The sequence below is a fragment of the Hyla sarda genome, chromosome 2 (assembly GCF_029499605.1).
Source record: "Hyla sarda isolate aHylSar1 chromosome 2, aHylSar1.hap1, whole genome shotgun sequence".
NCBI lineage: Eukaryota > Metazoa > Chordata > Amphibia > Anura > Hylidae > Hyla > Hyla sarda.
Window position 1 is genome coordinate 503203653 of NC_079190.1, and position 17291 is coordinate 503220943.

Below are 17291 nucleotides of genomic sequence, written 5' to 3' on the forward strand. Positions count from 1 at the left end.
ATTACAACTCTTGCATTTAAAATTACCTGTTGGTAGGAAGTCGCCTAGCCATGTTAATTTTGCAGTTTCATTCTTTCTCTGCTTCTTACTTTTATTAAGAATATTCCCTATTGTGGGGTTTCTCCTATAAGTAATACGTGGCTTTCTTTTAGCTACCTCCTTCAGGTCCTCATCTGACTCAAGCAGGAACCAATTTCTTCTAATAGCCCTTTCAACTGTCGAATTCATTGGTGAGTTTTGTAGGACAAATGTGAACCTTTTTTCACTTTTTCTCTGTTCTTTTTCTTTTACTAGATCTCTTCTATCAATTTTATCTGCTCTTTCTCTACCATTTCTTATTACTCTCTCTGGATACGCTCTCTCTCTTAATCTGTTCTCTAGCTGTTCTGCTTGCTGTACATATGTTGTTTCTTTACTATTATAATTTTGTTTCAAACGGACAAATTGTCCATACGGGATCCCTATTATGCTCTATTGATGTCGTCAGCCTGTACACCCGAATTCCACACCATGCGGGTGTACAGGCTGTAAAAGAATCTCTTTTTCAGATGGGTACCTCCCAACCAGTTGTGGACTTCGTTACTGAGGGTCTCCAGTTTGTCCTTAATAATAATACCTTCCAGGTTGATGAAAAATGGTACAAACAGGAGACGGGGACCCCTATGGGGACCCCCGTCTTATGTACTTACGCCAATATATTTTTGGCCCATTTTGAAAATTATTATGTTTACAACGAGAGAAACCCCTTCTTAAAATACATAAAAATATACCATCGTTATGTAGACGATATTTTGGTTATATGGTCTGGCCCACAGGAAATGTTTGAGGACTTCGTCCTATACTTAAACAGTAATACAGTTAATATGCAATTTACGAGTCAATTCGGAGGGAATACACTTGAATTCTTAGACATAAAACTCATAGTAGAACATGACAGAATAGTCACAGAAGGATTTAGAAAGCCGGTAGCCCGTAATACGCTTCTGCATTTTAATAGCTCTCATAGGACAACTGTCAAACAAGGGATCCCGTATGGACAATTTGTCCGTTTGAAACGAAATAATAGTAAAGAAACAACATATGTACAGCAAGCAGAACAGCTAGAGAACAGATTAAGAGAGAGAGCGTATCCAGAGAGAGTAATAAGAAATGGTAGAGAAAGAGCAGATAAAATTGATAGAAGAGATCTACTAAAAGAAAAAGAACAGAGAAAAAGTGAAAAAAGGTTCACATTTGTCCTACAAAACTCACCAATGAATTCGACAGTTGAAAGGGCTATTAGAAGAAATTGGTTCCTGCTTGAGTCAGATGAGGACCTGAAGGAGGTAGCTAAAAGAAAGCCACGTATTACTTATAGGAGAAACCCCACAATAGGGAATATTCTTAATAAAAGTAAGAAGCAGAGAAAGAATGAAACTGCAAAATTAACATGGCTAGGCGACTTCCTACCAACAGGTAATTTTATATGCAAGAGTTGTAATTTTTGTAGGTTTTGCTGGGAAACAAAAAGCATAAGGCTGGGCTCCATATATCATACTATTAACGAGCTGATCACTTGTAGAACTGTTAATGTCATATATGCTATATTGTGCCCATGTGGCTTCTTTTACATAGGACATACCAGTCGCCAACTCCGCGTTCGTATCAGAGAGCATTATTATGCCATACAGACGGGGAGACCGGGTGCGACTCGGTTAATAGCCCATGTAAAGGACGCACATGAGAACAACCCAGAGGTCCTGCGCTTCCTAGGGCTGGAAAAAGTACAGTTCAGTAAAGGCGAACGGATTGACCAAAAACTCCTTCGTGCTGAAACTCTATGGATAGTTAAAACCAGCGCGACAGGAGTTTTAGGGTTAAACGATCGGACTGATTTGGCAGCCTGCTTCTAGACAGAAAGGTACCTCCCCCTCCTTCCCAGATCATCGGGTCACATGACCCGGATTCAGGGGAGTGATTGGAAGCACACCTTCACTTACCTGTATATAGTCACAGTCTAAGGTTTGGTTAACATGGCCGGAGGAAGCACGAACATCGTGCGAAACGGAGCTTGGTCGCCATCCTGTGTCCCCCCACTACCCTCTTCCCATATGAGATTATTGTGAGTATGAAATAAAAGAAGATTTACTCAGCTGGCCGCGGTGAGTTGCCGATTATTTCTCTTCTTCTTTGTTGCGATTCCATGCACTGTCGCTAGTCAGAGCACCACCTCCAGCAATCCTTAGTCCTAGTCTGCCGTGTCATCACCATTCTGCACCTGAAGGGAAAGTAGTGCCGTGCTGTCTATCTATGAACTGTGACAATTAACATTCCAGTTACCCGTCTTGTCAAACCTCTCTTCATTTCATCCGTCAATGGAGAGAGACTGGTCTGCACCGTGCGTTACCGACTCAACCGCTACTCATGAGTGTTGGAGTTCACCATCATGAACATATTGAATTTTTTGTGCTACCCAACTGCACTTCTGAAATTCTTCTGGGCTTGCCCTGGCTCCAACGTCATTCGCCTAGCCTCGACTGGGTCACCGGGGACATTAAGAGCTGGGGATCTTCTTGCCAAGCGATGTCTCCACTCAGTTTCTACCTGCCAAGTCTCCATGGTTACTCCATTGACAGGTCTTCCTAAGGCCTATCAGGACTTTTCGGACGTCTTTTGTAAAAAGCAAGCAGAGGTCTTCCCTCCACATAGACCCTATGACTGCCCTATCGACCTGCTCCCTGGTACCACACCGCCCCGTGGTAGGATTTACCCACTTTCTGCCCCGGAATCACAAGCTATGTCTGAGTAAATACAAGAAAACCTGAAAAGAGGTTTTATCTGGAAATCTTCTTCTCCAGCTGGAGCTGGATTTTTCCTTGTTGCTAAAAAAGATGGATCTCTCCGCCCTTGTATTGATTACCACGGTCTCAATAAAATTACCGTAAAAAATCGCTATCCTCTGCCTCTCATCTCCGAACTCTTCGACCAACTGCGAGGTGCCAAGATTTTCACCAAACTTGATCTAAGGGGCGCATATAACCTCATCCGTATTCGAGCAGGCGACGAATGGAAAACCACCTTCAATACCAGAGATGGTCACTTTGAATACCTAGTCATGCCCTTTGGTCTATGCAACGCCCCAGCAGTCTTTCAGGACTTTGGTAATGAGATTTTTCGGGACATGCTGTACTCCTGTGTGGTAGTCTACCTTGACGACATCCTCATTTTTTTCTCCAACCTAGAGGAACATCGCCTTCATGTTCGTCAAGTGCTCCAGCGACTACGCCAAAATCAACTTTACGCTAAAATTGAGAAGTGTCTATTCAAACGCAGCAGTCTTCCCTTCTTGGGATACATTGTATCGGGACAAGGTCTTCAAATGGACCCTGATAAACTTTCTGCGGTAATGGATTGGCCTCGTCCCACAGGCCTGCGAGCAATCCAAAGATTTCTCGGATTTGCAAATTATTATCGTCAATTCATTCCCCCACTTCTCCACCATCGTTGTTCCTATTGTAGCACTGACTAAGAAAAATGCTAATCCGAAATCCTGGCCGCCACAGGCGGAGGAAGCCTTTAACCACCTCAAAGCCGCCTTCTCCTCTGCTCCAGTCTTGTCCAGACCAGATCCTCAGAAGCCCTTCTTCCTCGAGGTTGACGCCTCCACTGTTGGAGCCGGAGCTGTTCTCCTTCAAAAATCCGCTAAAGGAAAAAATGTAACTTGCGGATTTTTCTCCAAAACCTTTTCTCCCCCAGAAAAAACTATTCCATTGGAGACCGTGAACTATTGGGGATTAAGTTGGCCCTTGAGGAGTGGAGACATCTTTTGGAAGGATCCCTTCACCCCATCACCATCTATACAGATCACAAAAATCTGTCTTATCTCCAGTCCGCCCAGCGGCTAAATCCTCGCCAGGCTAGGTGGTCGTTTGTTTTTTGCCCGTTTCAACTTTCAAATCCATTTTCGTCCCGCAGACAAGAATGTCAGAGCTGATGCTCTATCTCGTACCACCGATGCCTCTGACGCCGAGACCCTTCCTCAGCACATCATCCCCCCTGAGTGTCTGATCTCTTCTGCTCCTGCTTCTCTGGTGCCTACCCCTCCAGGAAAGACTTATATTCCTCCCCGTCTTTGCCTCCGGATCCTCAAATGGGGCCATTCCTCCCTTCTGGCTGGTCACGCTGGAATCAAAAAGACTTTACAGTTGATTGCAAGACACTATTGGTGGTCCTCCTTGGAAAAGGATGTGACCGATTTCGTACGAGCCTGTACAGTATGTGCACGTGACAAGACCCCACGTCAGAAGCCTTCAGGTCTTCTCCATCCTCTGCTGGTGCCTGAACAGCCTTGGTCCCACATAGCCATGGACTTCATCACTGATCTTCCTGTATCCCATGGCAACACTGTCATCTGGGTGGTCGTTGATCGTTTTTCCAAAATGGCTCACTTTATTCCACTTCCAGGCCTTCCTTCTGCGCCACAGTTGGCGAAGCAATTTTTTCTGCAGATTTTTCGTCTTCACGGGCTTCCCACGCATATCGTCTCGAATAGAGGCGTTCAATTTGTGTCCAAATTTTGGAGAGCTCTCTGTAATCAATTAAAGATCAAGTACAATTTCTCGTCCTCCTACCACCCGCAGTCCAATGGACAAGTGGAGAGAGTGAACCAGATCCTTGGTGACTACCTGCAACATTTTGTCTCCTCCCGCCAAGATGATTGGGTCGACCTGTTACCCTGGGCTGAATTCTCGTACAATTTCAAAAACTCTGAGTGATCCGCCAAGTCTCTGTTCTTTGTGGTGTACGGCCGCCACCCGCTTCCCCCCCCTCCCCGTCCCCACTTCATCTGGAGTTCCTGCCGTAGATGAATTGACCCTGGACTTCTCTATCTGGAAAGAGACTCAAAAGTCGCTCTGACTGGCCTCTTCTCGCATGAAGAAACATGCGAATAAGAAGAGAAGAACTCCTCCTGTCTTTGCCCCTGGTGACAGTGTGTGGCTCTCTGCCAAATATATTCGGTTTCGTGTCCCTAGCTACAAGTTGGGTCCTCGTTACCTCGGGCCATTTAGAGTCAAAAGTCAAATCAACTCTGTCTCCTACAAGCTTCATCTTCCTCCTTCTCTTCGTATTCCTAACTCCTTTCATGTATTTTTAACCGCTTTTCCCCCAAGGTCACCGTTCCTGCTCCTGTCACTGGGTCCTCTGACGTCTTCTCAGTAAAAGAAATCCTCGCGTCCAAGGTCGTCGGAGGTAAAAAAAAAATTCTTGTTGACTGGGAGAATTGTGGACAATTAGGACAATATCCTCGACAAGGAGCTCATCCATAGGTTCCTGTGCTCCAAAAAGAGGGGGAGACCAAAGGGGAGGGCACTGTAACGCCGAGCGCACCAGGCTTCGCTTCCCCCTCCGGAGCGCTTGCGGCGTTACTCTCCTGCTTGCAGCGCCCCGGTCAGCGAGTCTGACCGGGAGCGCTGCTCTTTGTCCCTCGGCGGGGATGCGATCCCCGTGGCGTGACGTACCTGCCCGCGGGTCGCATCCCATGTCACTCAACTGCCCCTTCCTTCTGCTCAGTCCCGGCACGAGCGGCCCCGCTCTCTAGGGCACGCGTACGCCGGGTCTCTCAGATTTAAAGGGCCAGTTCACCATTAATTGGTGCCTGGCCCAATTAGTTCCAAGCACTCCCCACACCATAAAAACCCACTTCCCCTTCCTGTCCCTGCCAGATCTTGTTGCCTCGTGCCCTGAGAAAGCATTTCTGTGTGTTCCATTGCTTGTGTATCCAGACCCTTGCCGTTGCCCCTGACTACTAACCGTTGCTGCCTGCCCAGACCTTCTGCTACGTCCGACCTTGCTCTTGCCTTGTCCTTGTGTACCGCGCCTGTCTCAGCTGTCAGTGAGGTTGAGTCGCTATCGGGTGGAACGACCTGGGGGTTACCTGCCGCTGCAAGTCCATCCTGCTTTTCTGCGGGCTCTGGTGAAAACCAGTAACCCCTTAGATTCCGTTCCCCTGGCACGGCCCATGCCATCACCTCACTGACGCAGAGGATCCACCACCCGTGTCCTCCCCGCATACCAGTCCGGATCCTGACAAGCACAGAATGGAGACCACTGCAAAGTGGTCTCCAAACTGCGGCCCTTCAGATGTTGCAAAACTACACCTCTACACCGAAATAAAGGCCAAAGAAAATGGTCATAACGAATGTAAATCTTTATTACACAAATACTAAAAACACTACAACATGTTAAAACAACATAAATCAAGAGGTAAAGGATGGTTGCACATACAGAAAAAGATGAGGATATTACATATGGCACCTACTGGGAATGAATAGACAACCTTGTGATAACAAGGAAAAAAAGACTAAGACACAATTACAAATAAGCAATGTGTCTAATAACTGAAAAACTGGTGCCAGGATAGATCAAATAAATATACATACGATGTAACAAAGGGGTAAATGCTGAAAGGCAATAAGGTTATGAGTAACAATGTAAACACCAGCCATGCCACACACCCCAGATGCAATACCTCACCTCACCCCAAATGCGTTTTCGCTAAGGCTTTGTCAAGGGGCGCCCCTTGACAAAGCCTTAGCGAAAACGCGTTCGGGGTGAGGTATTGCATGTGGGGTGTGTGGCATGGCTGGTGTTTACATTGTTACTCATAACCTTATTGCCTTTCAGCCTTTACCCTTTTGTTACATCGTATGTATATTTATTTGATCTATCCTGGCACCAGTTTTTCTCTTATTAGACACATTGCTTATTTGTAATTGTGTCTTAGTCTTTTTTCCCTTGTTATCACAAGGTTGTCTATTCATTCCCAGTAGGTGCCATATGTAATATCCTCATCTCCTTTTTCTGTATGTGCAACCATCCTTTACCTCTTGATTTATGTTGTTTTAACATGTTGTAGGTCTAATTACACGATTTAGGCGGTCGCAAGGCCCCTTTTAGCGCAAGGCCTTAGGCGGCCGCCTAAATCGCCTAATTAGAGAGCCGCCTCTGGAGCGGACTTAGGAGCTGAGTCTTCTCTATAAATAGTGGGTACTGGCTGTGTAAGGACTTTTTCACATATGTGTGTGTACTGACATGGCCCTATTAACTTTAATAGCCCAAACATATTCAACTAGTGACAAGTATTGGCCATTTCCTTCATGTATATAAGTTTTTACCAGGACTTAAAATTGTATCAGACTACACTTCTGGTAAATACATGTATATGTGTGGGAAATGGGCTGAATGTAGTCACCTGTCCTGAGATATAGAGATTTTATTATCTGACCACAAATCTGCACATTTCCTCCAAATACCAACCGGGCAATAAGTTTAGTTTAGAAGGGGTGAGAATCATAAGCTCAGGGAGTGTGAATGTGAGGTCAATGTAAATCTCCATAAGATTCACTCCCCCAAAGCCTGAGATTTACTCCCCCTTGTATAAGAAAGATACCGGAAAAGGGAGGGAGGGGGCTGTATAAACATAAGAAAAGTTAGTTTTTTTTAATATTCTGTAAGTACCTAGAAATTCGTGAGCCCTTGATCTAAATATCTTGACTGTATTGTGTTTTACTCATTGTATTGATTTTAACATTGATCTCACACAGGAGAGAAGCCATTTTCATGCCCGGAATGTGTAAAGAGTTTTAGTAAAAAATCAAATCTTGAAAATCATATAAAAACTCACACAGGAGAGAAGCCATTTTCATGTCCGGAATGTGTGAAGTGTTTTATTCAGAAATCAAGTCTCATGGATCATATGAAAACTCACACAGGAGAGAAACCATTTTCATGTTCAGAATGTGTAAAGAGTTTTAGTCATAAATCAAGTCTTGTGGAACATCTGAGAACTCACACAGGAGAGAAGCCATTTTCATGTCCGGAATGTCTGAAGAGTTTTGCACACAAAACAAATCTTTTGCATCATATGAGAACTCACACAGGAGAGAAGACATTTTCTTGTCCAGAATGTGTAAAGAGTTTTAGTCATGAATCACATCTTGTGGGGCATATGAGAACTCACACAGGAGAGAAACCATTTTCATGTCTGGAATGTCTGAAGAGTTTTACACACAAAACAAATCTTTTGCATCATAAGAGAACTCACACAGGAGAGAAGCCATTTTCATGTCCGCAATGTGTGAAGTGTTTTACACACAAGACAAATCTTAAAAAACATATGAGAACTCACACAGGAGAGAAGCCATTTTCATGTCCAGAATGTGTGAAGTGTTTTGGTCATAAATCAAGTCTTGTGGAACATATGAGAACTCACACAGGAGAGAAGCCATTTTCATGTCCAGAATGTGTGAAGAGTTTTAGTCATAAATCAACTCTTGTGGAACATATGAAAACTCACACAGGAGAGAAGCCATTTTCATGTCCAGAATGTGTGAAGAGTTTTAGTCATAAATCAACTCTTGTGGAACATATGAGAAATCACACAGGAGAGAAACCATTTTCATGTCCAGAATGTCTGAAGAGTTTTACACAGAAACCAACTCTTTTGCATCATATAAGAACTCACACAGGAGAGAAGCCATTTTCATGTCCGCAATGTGTGAAGTGTTTTACACACAAAACAAATCTTAAAAAACATATGAGAACTCACACGAAAGAGAAGTAATTTTCATGTCCGCAATGTATGAAGAGTTTTACACAGAAACAAACTCTCTTACATCATATGAGAACTCACACAGGAGAGAAGCCCTTTTCATGCTTGGAATGTGGAAATGTTTTAGGCTGAAGTCACATGTTTTTAACCTCTTAAAGGAGTAGTCCGGCGTGCACTTTTCTCATTTAATCTGGTCTGGGCTGCTAAATAAAAGAAAACAAACTTTCTCTTACCTGCAAACGAGCCCCCGGTGCTCCGGTACAGGTGGTCCCTGGGCTGTATTCTTCTTACTTCCTGTTAGCCTTGAGCTCCGTGTGACGCGCCGGGCTATCACCAGCCGCAGCGATGTCCCACCTCAGCTGGTGATAGGCCGAAGCTCCGTGTGACGTGCCGGGCTAACAGGAAGTAAGAAGAATACAGCCCGGGGACCGAACACCTGTACCGGAGTGTACCGGAGCACCAGGGGCTCGTTGGCAGGTAAGAGAAAGTTTGTTTTCTTTTATTTTGCAGCCCTGACCAGATAAAATGAGAAAAGTGCGCGCCGGGCTACTCCTTTAAGGACCAAGGACATACCAGTACGTCCTGAGTCCTTTCCCTTTCTATAACGCGGGGCCGAGTCGTGGCCCCGTGTCATAACGGGTCGGGCCCAGCATCTAACAACGGCCGGGACCCGGGGCTAATGGCGCGCAGCACTGATCGCGGTGCCGCGCGCTATTAACCCTTTAACCCTCAAAGTTGAACACTGCATCTAAAGTGAAAGTAAATCACTGCCGGTTTGCTCATTGATCAATGTAAAAGATCAGTGTGTGCAGTGTTACAGCCCTCTATGGGAGCTATAGCACTGCAAAAAAAAAGTTAACAAAGGTCATTTAACCCCTTCCCTAAAAAAAAGTTTGAATGACCCCCCTTTTTCCATAAAAAAAAAACTCTGTAAATAAAAATAAACATATGTGGTATCACCACATGCGGAAATAAAATATATAATTAATTAAACCGCACAGTCCAAAATAGTGTATTTTTGGTCACTTTTTGTATCATGAAAAAATGAATAGAAAGTGATCAATAAGTCTGAACAATACAGGGGGGGCGTGGCTTGGCGCTGACGAGAATGGCCGCACATTGAAGAGGCTCCCGCTCCTGTTTAGCACCTAACAGACCCGCATTGGCGACCCAGCACCCCCATGGGGAAACGTTCTAGACGTACTAGAACACCCTCCGCACCTGCCAGGCTCTCTGCTCCGGCCCCTGGACCCCTACAGCATCTGTGGCGACTCCCTCCTACCTCTGCTCTGCACTCCGGACCCGCCATTACAGGCCCTGCTCTAGGCCTGCGATCTCGCTCCAACTGCCGCCTCCCTGCGGGGCGGGATCCCTCTCAGGAAGATAGCCCACGACGATCGGAGACCCTGAGCTTACCTTCTCTCCTGGTCCCGATCGCACCTTCTGCTCCTGCGGTGTCTGGATCCCGGACCCCTCCGCTGACAGGAAGCGCCTCTGTGCTGGACACGTGTGCGCTCCGGGGACGTGCAGTAAGTGACACCGGTGATCCCCTGTGTAGTGCGCTGACTCCCGTGCGGGTTGTGGAGGGCTCACCTTCACTCCCTGACCCTCTCCCTCCTGCAGTATCACCACCCCTCCTGGTGGACCCTTCTCCCATTCCTCCTGGCAGTCCCCCTGCTGCCATCACCTGGGCTGCCGTGGTGGGGGCCAGCGCTCCTCTTCAGGGAACCACAAGCCTGCCTGCTGCCTCCTTAGCTACTTCACCCTGCTCAGGCTCCCCCTCCTCTGGAATCCTTGAGGGGGTTGTTATCTGCTCCTCTCCTAGGTCTCCCCCTGATCCCCTGGGGTTCCCTGTTGTGCCTCCCCTGGACCCCCTAGCAGCCTGCTATACCCCTCTTGGCACCCCTAGACCACAGAGGCCCCACTCTGCTACGGTGATGTCTGTGGGATCCGGACGCCGGTCCCCTCCTGGGACCCCTGGCCATCTGCATCAGCCTCCCCTGACCCCTGAGGCGGCACCACCTTCACCCTCTTGGGATGCTCTCCCTGGCTCCGGCATACCCTGCTCCGGGGGCTCACTGCTGTCGGCCGCAATTCCAGATTTGAGTCAGTTGCTTGCCCAAATTCCTTCGAAGGAGGACTTTCGCTCCCTGGTTGTGGAGGTCAAGGAGACCTGCCGGGCTGAGATCTCAGAAATGCGCCGGGATCTCCAGCATGTCTCGGATCGGGTGGATGACCTGGAGGATGCCCATGATCAAACACGGTCATATATAGCCCAACTTCACTCCACCATTGCTTCCCAGAAGGATTTCTTGGGTGATCTCCACGCCCATGTTGAGGATCTTGACAATAGGGGGAGACGCAATAATATCCGACTGAGAGGGCTGCCGGAGGCAACAAGGGAAGAAGACCTCTTTGGCACCTTGGAGACCATCTTTAATAAGATTCTTGGTAAACCGCCATCGCATAGGATTAAACTTGACAGAGCACACAGAGCGCTCCGCCCCAAGTCAGCCACGGGCGCTCCTCGAGACGTCATCTGCTGTGTCCACGATTTCCAGATCAAAGAGGCCATCATGGCTAAAGCTCGATCCCTGCGCAATTTCGACGTTGATGGAGCTCCTGTCCAGCTTTACCAAGATCTGTCCTGGCTTACTCTCAGAAAGAGACGTTTGTTGCAACCTCTCCTGGAAATACTTCGCTCCCATCATGTGCCATACCGCTGGACTTTTCCGTTTGGCCTGCAGGCACGCAGGGAGGGACGCTCTGCTTTTCTTCGCTCCTTTCATGACCTCCAGGCATTCTGCTCAGCCCTGGACCTCCCGACTCCGAAGATGGCGGACTGGGACCTGATGTCTCCCCCTCCTCCCCTGCCCCCGGTGTGGCAGCCTGTCCGATCCTGACAGGCTGGTGGCCGACGTGACCCCCCTTCTCTCCTCCCAAGGGAGCCCCACCAGCCCCCCCCCTTGAGCAGATGGTCTCGCTACATGGTTCCTCTATATTGGACTCTGCTGGTCCCCTCTGGTTCTACTGCCCCCCCCCCCCCCCCCCGACAAGTGGGGTTGACTTTCCCTGAGATGTTATCTACATATCCTGGCTTGCATGGGGATGATTATGTTTAGACTCCTCACCTGACTGTGGACTGTCTTTCTATGGGGGGGCCAGCACTGTTGTTTCTTCATAGTCACTTTTGCTTTTTTGGTGTTTTCGAATTTTTTGGTCGCCTATGGGTTTTCGTTTCATTTATTCACTTGCCACGGCCTTGGAGTGCCCCACTTTTTTGGGGGTTGTTCTTTGTTGGCCTCCTTCCATATCCCCTCTTGAGGCTGTGGCAATGGTCTGCCCATGCTCTGGACCATGGCCCACTTCGGTGGTCCTGGCCTCCGCATTGGCTTTTTGGTCAATGGTTTATTTCACTGATTATTGTTGTTTTCTCTTTGTCATGTGGTGTCCTGTCTGGTTGTGTATTGTATGTTTTCCCCTTCGTGTCTTCTTCTTTGGTCCCTTTCTGTCTTTCCTTTCCTACCCCACCTCCCTCTTTTCTTCCTGCCTTAGGTTGCCTGTTCCTGTACAAATTGTTGCTGATCCCTGTTCTTATCCGGTTCTCATGGTGGATCCTGTGATGCCCTTTCTGTCCTCTTGGCCTGTTTTCGTGAGTATGCTTCTTATTGGCTGTGTATTTTCCTCTTGTTATCCGCCATGGTCAAGTGCGTCTCCCTGAATGTTAAGGGGCTTAATTCCACTACTAAGCGACGCCTGTTGCAAAGGGAGTTGGTTAGTCAACGCGCTGACATAGTTTTCCTTCAGGAGACGCACTTTGACCATTCTGGATCCTTCCAATTCATTCAACACCTGTTCCCCCAGTGTTACTCGGCTACCATGGATAGGAAGAGGGTGGGGGTAGCTATTTTGGTGTCTAGGTCCTGCCCATTACAAGTCTCTTCCTCTCTTCTTGATCCTAAGAGGAGGTATGTCATACTGGAGGGTTCCCTGGGCGGGGTCTCCCTTTTGCTTTGTAATGTCTATGCTCCTAACACTTCGCAAGTTCCTTTTCTGCGTAGGGTCCTTACTAAACTCCAGAGGTATCCCCCGTCAGCATGGTTAGTGGGTGGAGATTTTAACCTCATCTTTTCCCCCTCCTTGGACCGTCATTCAGTCACCGGCGCTCCCCCTGTGCCTGCGCAGCTGCGTCTTGCCTCAATTTTTCGGCGTCTCATCCGTAACTCCTCGCTCTACGATTTGTGGAGGATTGGCCACCCGACGGAGCGCTCTTTTAGTTTTTATTCGCACCCACACAAGTTGCATACGCGTATTGACTTTTTTTTGGGGAATCTTCCGATGGTGCGCATGCTCTCTGATACCTCTCTGGATCCTATTTCTTGGTCTGACCACTGTCCAGTTCTCCTCTCTTTCTCCTCTTCCCCTTCCTCTCTGAGATCTTGTCATTGGAGATTGAATGACTCCCTCCTTAAAACGTTACCTTCCCGAGAGTCGATTCAGCGGTGTATTACTGACTACTTTGCCACTAATGAAGGCTCAGTGTCCTCGCAGGCTATCCTTTGGGAAGCTCACAAGTCTGTGATCCGCGGCCATTGCATTGCTTTGGGCGCTGGTCTTAAGCGTAATGCTCTGAATCGCTCTCGGGAACTTCGATTGGAGATTGCTCGTCTGGAAGCTCGCTTGCTGTCTTCTCCTTCTGTTTCAACAGTGAGGGGCTTGGTTGCGGCCCGGGCACGATTGGGCGACCTGGCTCTACATAGAGTTGAGAGGCAATTGCTCTATGCCAAGCAACGCTTCTACGAGAAAGGCAATAAGGCTCACACAATGCTGGCGAGGCGTTTACGTGACCGGGCTGCTGCTCAATCCCCCTCTGCTTTGAAGGACCCTAATGGGGTTCTCCATTACCACCCTGCTGATATCTCCCGTCTTTTTGTTGACTATTACACTGGTCTTTACTCACTTCCTTCCCAGTTGCCGTCCGACCCGGGGGAGAGGGCAGCCACCTTAGACACCTATCTCTCTCGGTGTGGATTGCCTTCTCTTTCAGGTGCCGACCGGGATGTTCTAAATGCCCCTATTACGGGAGAGGAGGTCTTAGAGGTCCTTAAATCTCTCCCGACTGGTCGCTCTCCTGGGCCGGATGGTTTCCCATATCTGTATTATAAGACATTCTCCACTCTGCTGGTGCCTAAACTCATTCCTCTTTTCAATTCCTTTCTGGACGGGGAGGCGATTCCGCAGTCTTTCTTACACTCCCTTATCACCCTTATACCCAAGCCCGGCAAAGATCCTCACGATTGCTCCAGCTATCGGCCCATTGCCCTCCTTAACTCTGACCTTAAGCTTTTTTCTAAGGTATTGGCTGTTAGACTTTGCTCCTTCCTCCCGGCTCTCATTCATAAAGACCAGGTTGGATTTATCCCTTGTCGCCAAGGTGGAGACAACACAAGGAGGGTGGTGGACCTGATTGATTTGATCAATCGGAGATCTGAGCAGGCCTTAATTCTTAGTTTAGATGCTGAAAAAGCTTTCGATAGGCTGGGGTGGCCGTTTCTTTTTGCTACTTTACAAAAATTTGGGATTTCGGGGAAGTTTTTGACTGCACTGCGGGGTCTCTATTCCTCTCCTACAGCCTCACTCAAGCTTCCTCACTCGCCATCTCCTATTTTTTCTTTATTTAATGGAACTCGTCAGGGTTGCCCGTTATCCCCCCTGATCTTTGCGCTATGTATTGAACCCTTAGCCGCTATGATCAGAGGTGATCCGGACATTACTGGTATTTCCTTACATGATAGGGAATTCAAGGTTTGTCTGTTTGCTGACGATGTTCTTCTTACACTTTCTCGCCCTCTACTGTCTCTTCCTTCTCTTTACAAGGTTTTGCATGACTATGGGGTGGTTTCCGGCTATAAGGTTAACCTGCTCTTCTACGCTCTGACTATTCTTTCCGGTGGTCTCCCTCTGCTATTAAGTACTTGGGGGTCTGGATCTCTTCTAACTATTCCTCACTTTATTCCACCAACTATCTTCCCCTCTTTCGGGAGCTCCGTGCTCTTATGGAAAAATGGCGCTCGCAATACATCTCTTTTTTTGGTCGCATTGCTGCGGTGAAAATGACTATTCTCCCGAAGCTTCTTTACTTTTTTGAGACCCTGACGGTTCGGGTCCCACTGTCAGCCCTGCGCTCTCTACAGGCGGCTATTTTTCGATTTATTTGGGATGGGAAAAGACATCGGCTCCCGATGTCCGTGATGATGGCCGGGAAGGCGTTTCGTGGTTTGGCGGTCCCGGATGTGGTAAAGTACTATTGGGCTTCCCACTTACGCCATCTAGCGGCATGGTCTACCTATCATGCCTATAGCCGTTGGATGGAGCTAGAGAAGCTATGGTTAGCGCCTGTCCACCCTAACGCTCTCCTTTGGACTCTTCCTGCCTCTGCTCCTTCTCTCTCCCCTCTCCTGGGCCCTATGGCATTTTCCAGATATGTGTGGGGTTACTGCTCTGTCAAATTTAAACTACTGTCTCCCTCCTCCCCTCTTCGATCTTTCCTTTATCATCCTAGTTTTCCCCCCGGCCGGACTTCTCTTATGGTGAGGGAGTGGGGGTCTAGAGGCCTTTTTTGCTGGGCAGATGTGGTTGATCCCTTGTCGCGAACTCTCTTGCCTTTTTCTCAGTTGCAGTCTCGTTGGGATCTCCCCTCGTCTGAGCATTTTCATTATTTACAGCTACAGCATTTTATGTCCTCCACGCTCGGTTCCCTTGTGGTGTCCTTGCCTACAGGCTTTGAAAGGGTGTGTCGTGGTGGACCTCAGGCGTGGGGTCTTCTCTCCGATATTTACTCTTTGCTTACCCGGCCTATAGGGGATGTCCAGGTATCCCACCGGTATATGTCTCGTTGGGAGGAAGCGCTTAATATGTCTATTACCCTTCCTCAGTGGAAAATAATATGGGAGAGGGCCTCTAGGGCATCCATATGTACTGCTTACCAGGAGACTCAATACAATCTGATTATGGGTTGGTACCATACACCGGAGTTATTGAATAGACTGAATCCCAGTGTCCCCCCCCCCCCAGTGCTGGCGATGTGGGGTGGGTTTGGGTACGTTGTTTCATATTTTTTGGTCTTGCCCGCTCATCACGGGATATTGGGAGTTAGTGAGTCGCTTACTTTCGGATGTTTTTGGAGTATCGGTCCCTCCTAACCCTCAGGTCTATCTTTTGCACCTCTCGCACTCAGCTCTACCCAAGAGGTTGTTTAAACTGGCTATGCACATTTTTTTGGCGGCTAAGACCTTAGTTGCTAAATGCTGGAAGAGGACTCTTCCTCCCTCTGAGTCAGACGTACTCTCCCGTATTAGTGAAATACGCTCTCTAGAATACCTCACAGCCCCTCTGAATAATACTATCCCCACCTTCCTTTCAGTTTGGGAGCCGTGGGATCGTTTCTCTGACAGGCAACCTCCTTAAGGCGCTACCGAAAACTCTCCCTATTCCCCCCCCCCCCCTTCCCTCCCTTCTCTTTCTTCCTTCCTTCTCCCCTAATGTGTTTGTGCTTTGGTGTCTTTGTCTCCTTCTGTCTTCTGTTTGTCTTCTCTCTCGGTCCTTCATGTTGGAGAATTTTTCAGTTCTCTCCTTTGAGTAATTCACTATATGGCTTCTTATCTTCTGTATATTTGCTGGGTTGATGGTTTGTCTGCATGTACCGATGTACAACTGTTTTATTTGTCCTGCTCTCTATATTGGATTGTTACTTACCCCTATTGTAATTGTGCTGGGCTGCGCCCCGGACTCTGATTTGCCTAAGTCTTAGCGGACTCCTGTTTTCTTTTGTGAAAATCTTTAATAAAAATTACAGTTGAAAAAAAAAAAAAAAAGTCTGAACAATACAAAAATGGTAACGCTAAAAACTTCACATCACGCACGGCGCAAAAAATTTGCCCTCATACTGCCCCATGTGCGGGAAAAATAAAAAAAAGTTATAGGGGTCAGAAGATGACAATTTTAAACGTATAAATATTCCTGCATGTAGTTATGATTTTTTTCAGAAGTGCGACAAAATCAAACCTATATAAGTAGGGCATCATTATAATCGTATGGACCTACAGAATAAAGATAATGTGTTATTTTTACCGAAAAATGCCCTGCATAGAAACAGAAGCCCCCAAAAATTACAAAATGGCATTTTTTTTTTTTTCAATTTAGTCTCACAATGATTTTTTTCTCCATTTCGCCGTAGATTTTTGGGTAAAATGACTGATGTTATTACAAAGTAGAATTTGTGGCACAAAAAATAAGCCATCATGGATTTTTAGGTGCAAAATTGAAAGAGCTATGATTTTTTAATGGTAAGGAGGAAAAAATGAAAGTGCAAAAGCGGAAAAACTGCTGGTCCAGATGATTCCCATAGGAGAGAAACCATTTTCATGTCCTGAATGTGCAAAGTGTTTTGTTAATAAAAAAAAATCTTGATTGACATCCGAGAAGTCACACAGGAGAGAAGCCATTGTCATATATAGTATGTGGCTAATGTGTTAACCAAATATCAAATCTGTGGATCATCTAAGAACTAAGACAAAGGAGAAGTTATTTTCATGTTTAAAATATGTAAAATTATTTCGACTGAAATAAAATGTTGTTGATTATCTCAGTCTATCTATGTGGGAAAGGTTTGTGAAACATCTGAGAACTCACACAGGGAGAA

The 17291-nt window shown here is 47.0% G+C and overlaps 1 protein-coding gene across 1 annotated transcript in view; it reads left to right on the plus strand.

The window, feature by feature from the left end:
* LOC130357254 (gastrula zinc finger protein XlCGF57.1-like) overlaps positions 1-8790 on the plus strand; it is a 36892-nt gene extending 28102 nt beyond the window's left edge. The window contains exon 3 of the mRNA XM_056559870.1: positions 7584-8790. Coding sequence (XP_056415845.1) covers positions 7584-8602 — 1019 coding nt within the window. The 3' untranslated portion in view covers positions 8603-8790. The remainder of the gene's footprint in view (positions 1-7583) is intronic.
* The last annotated feature ends 8501 nt before the right edge of the window (positions 8791-17291 follow it).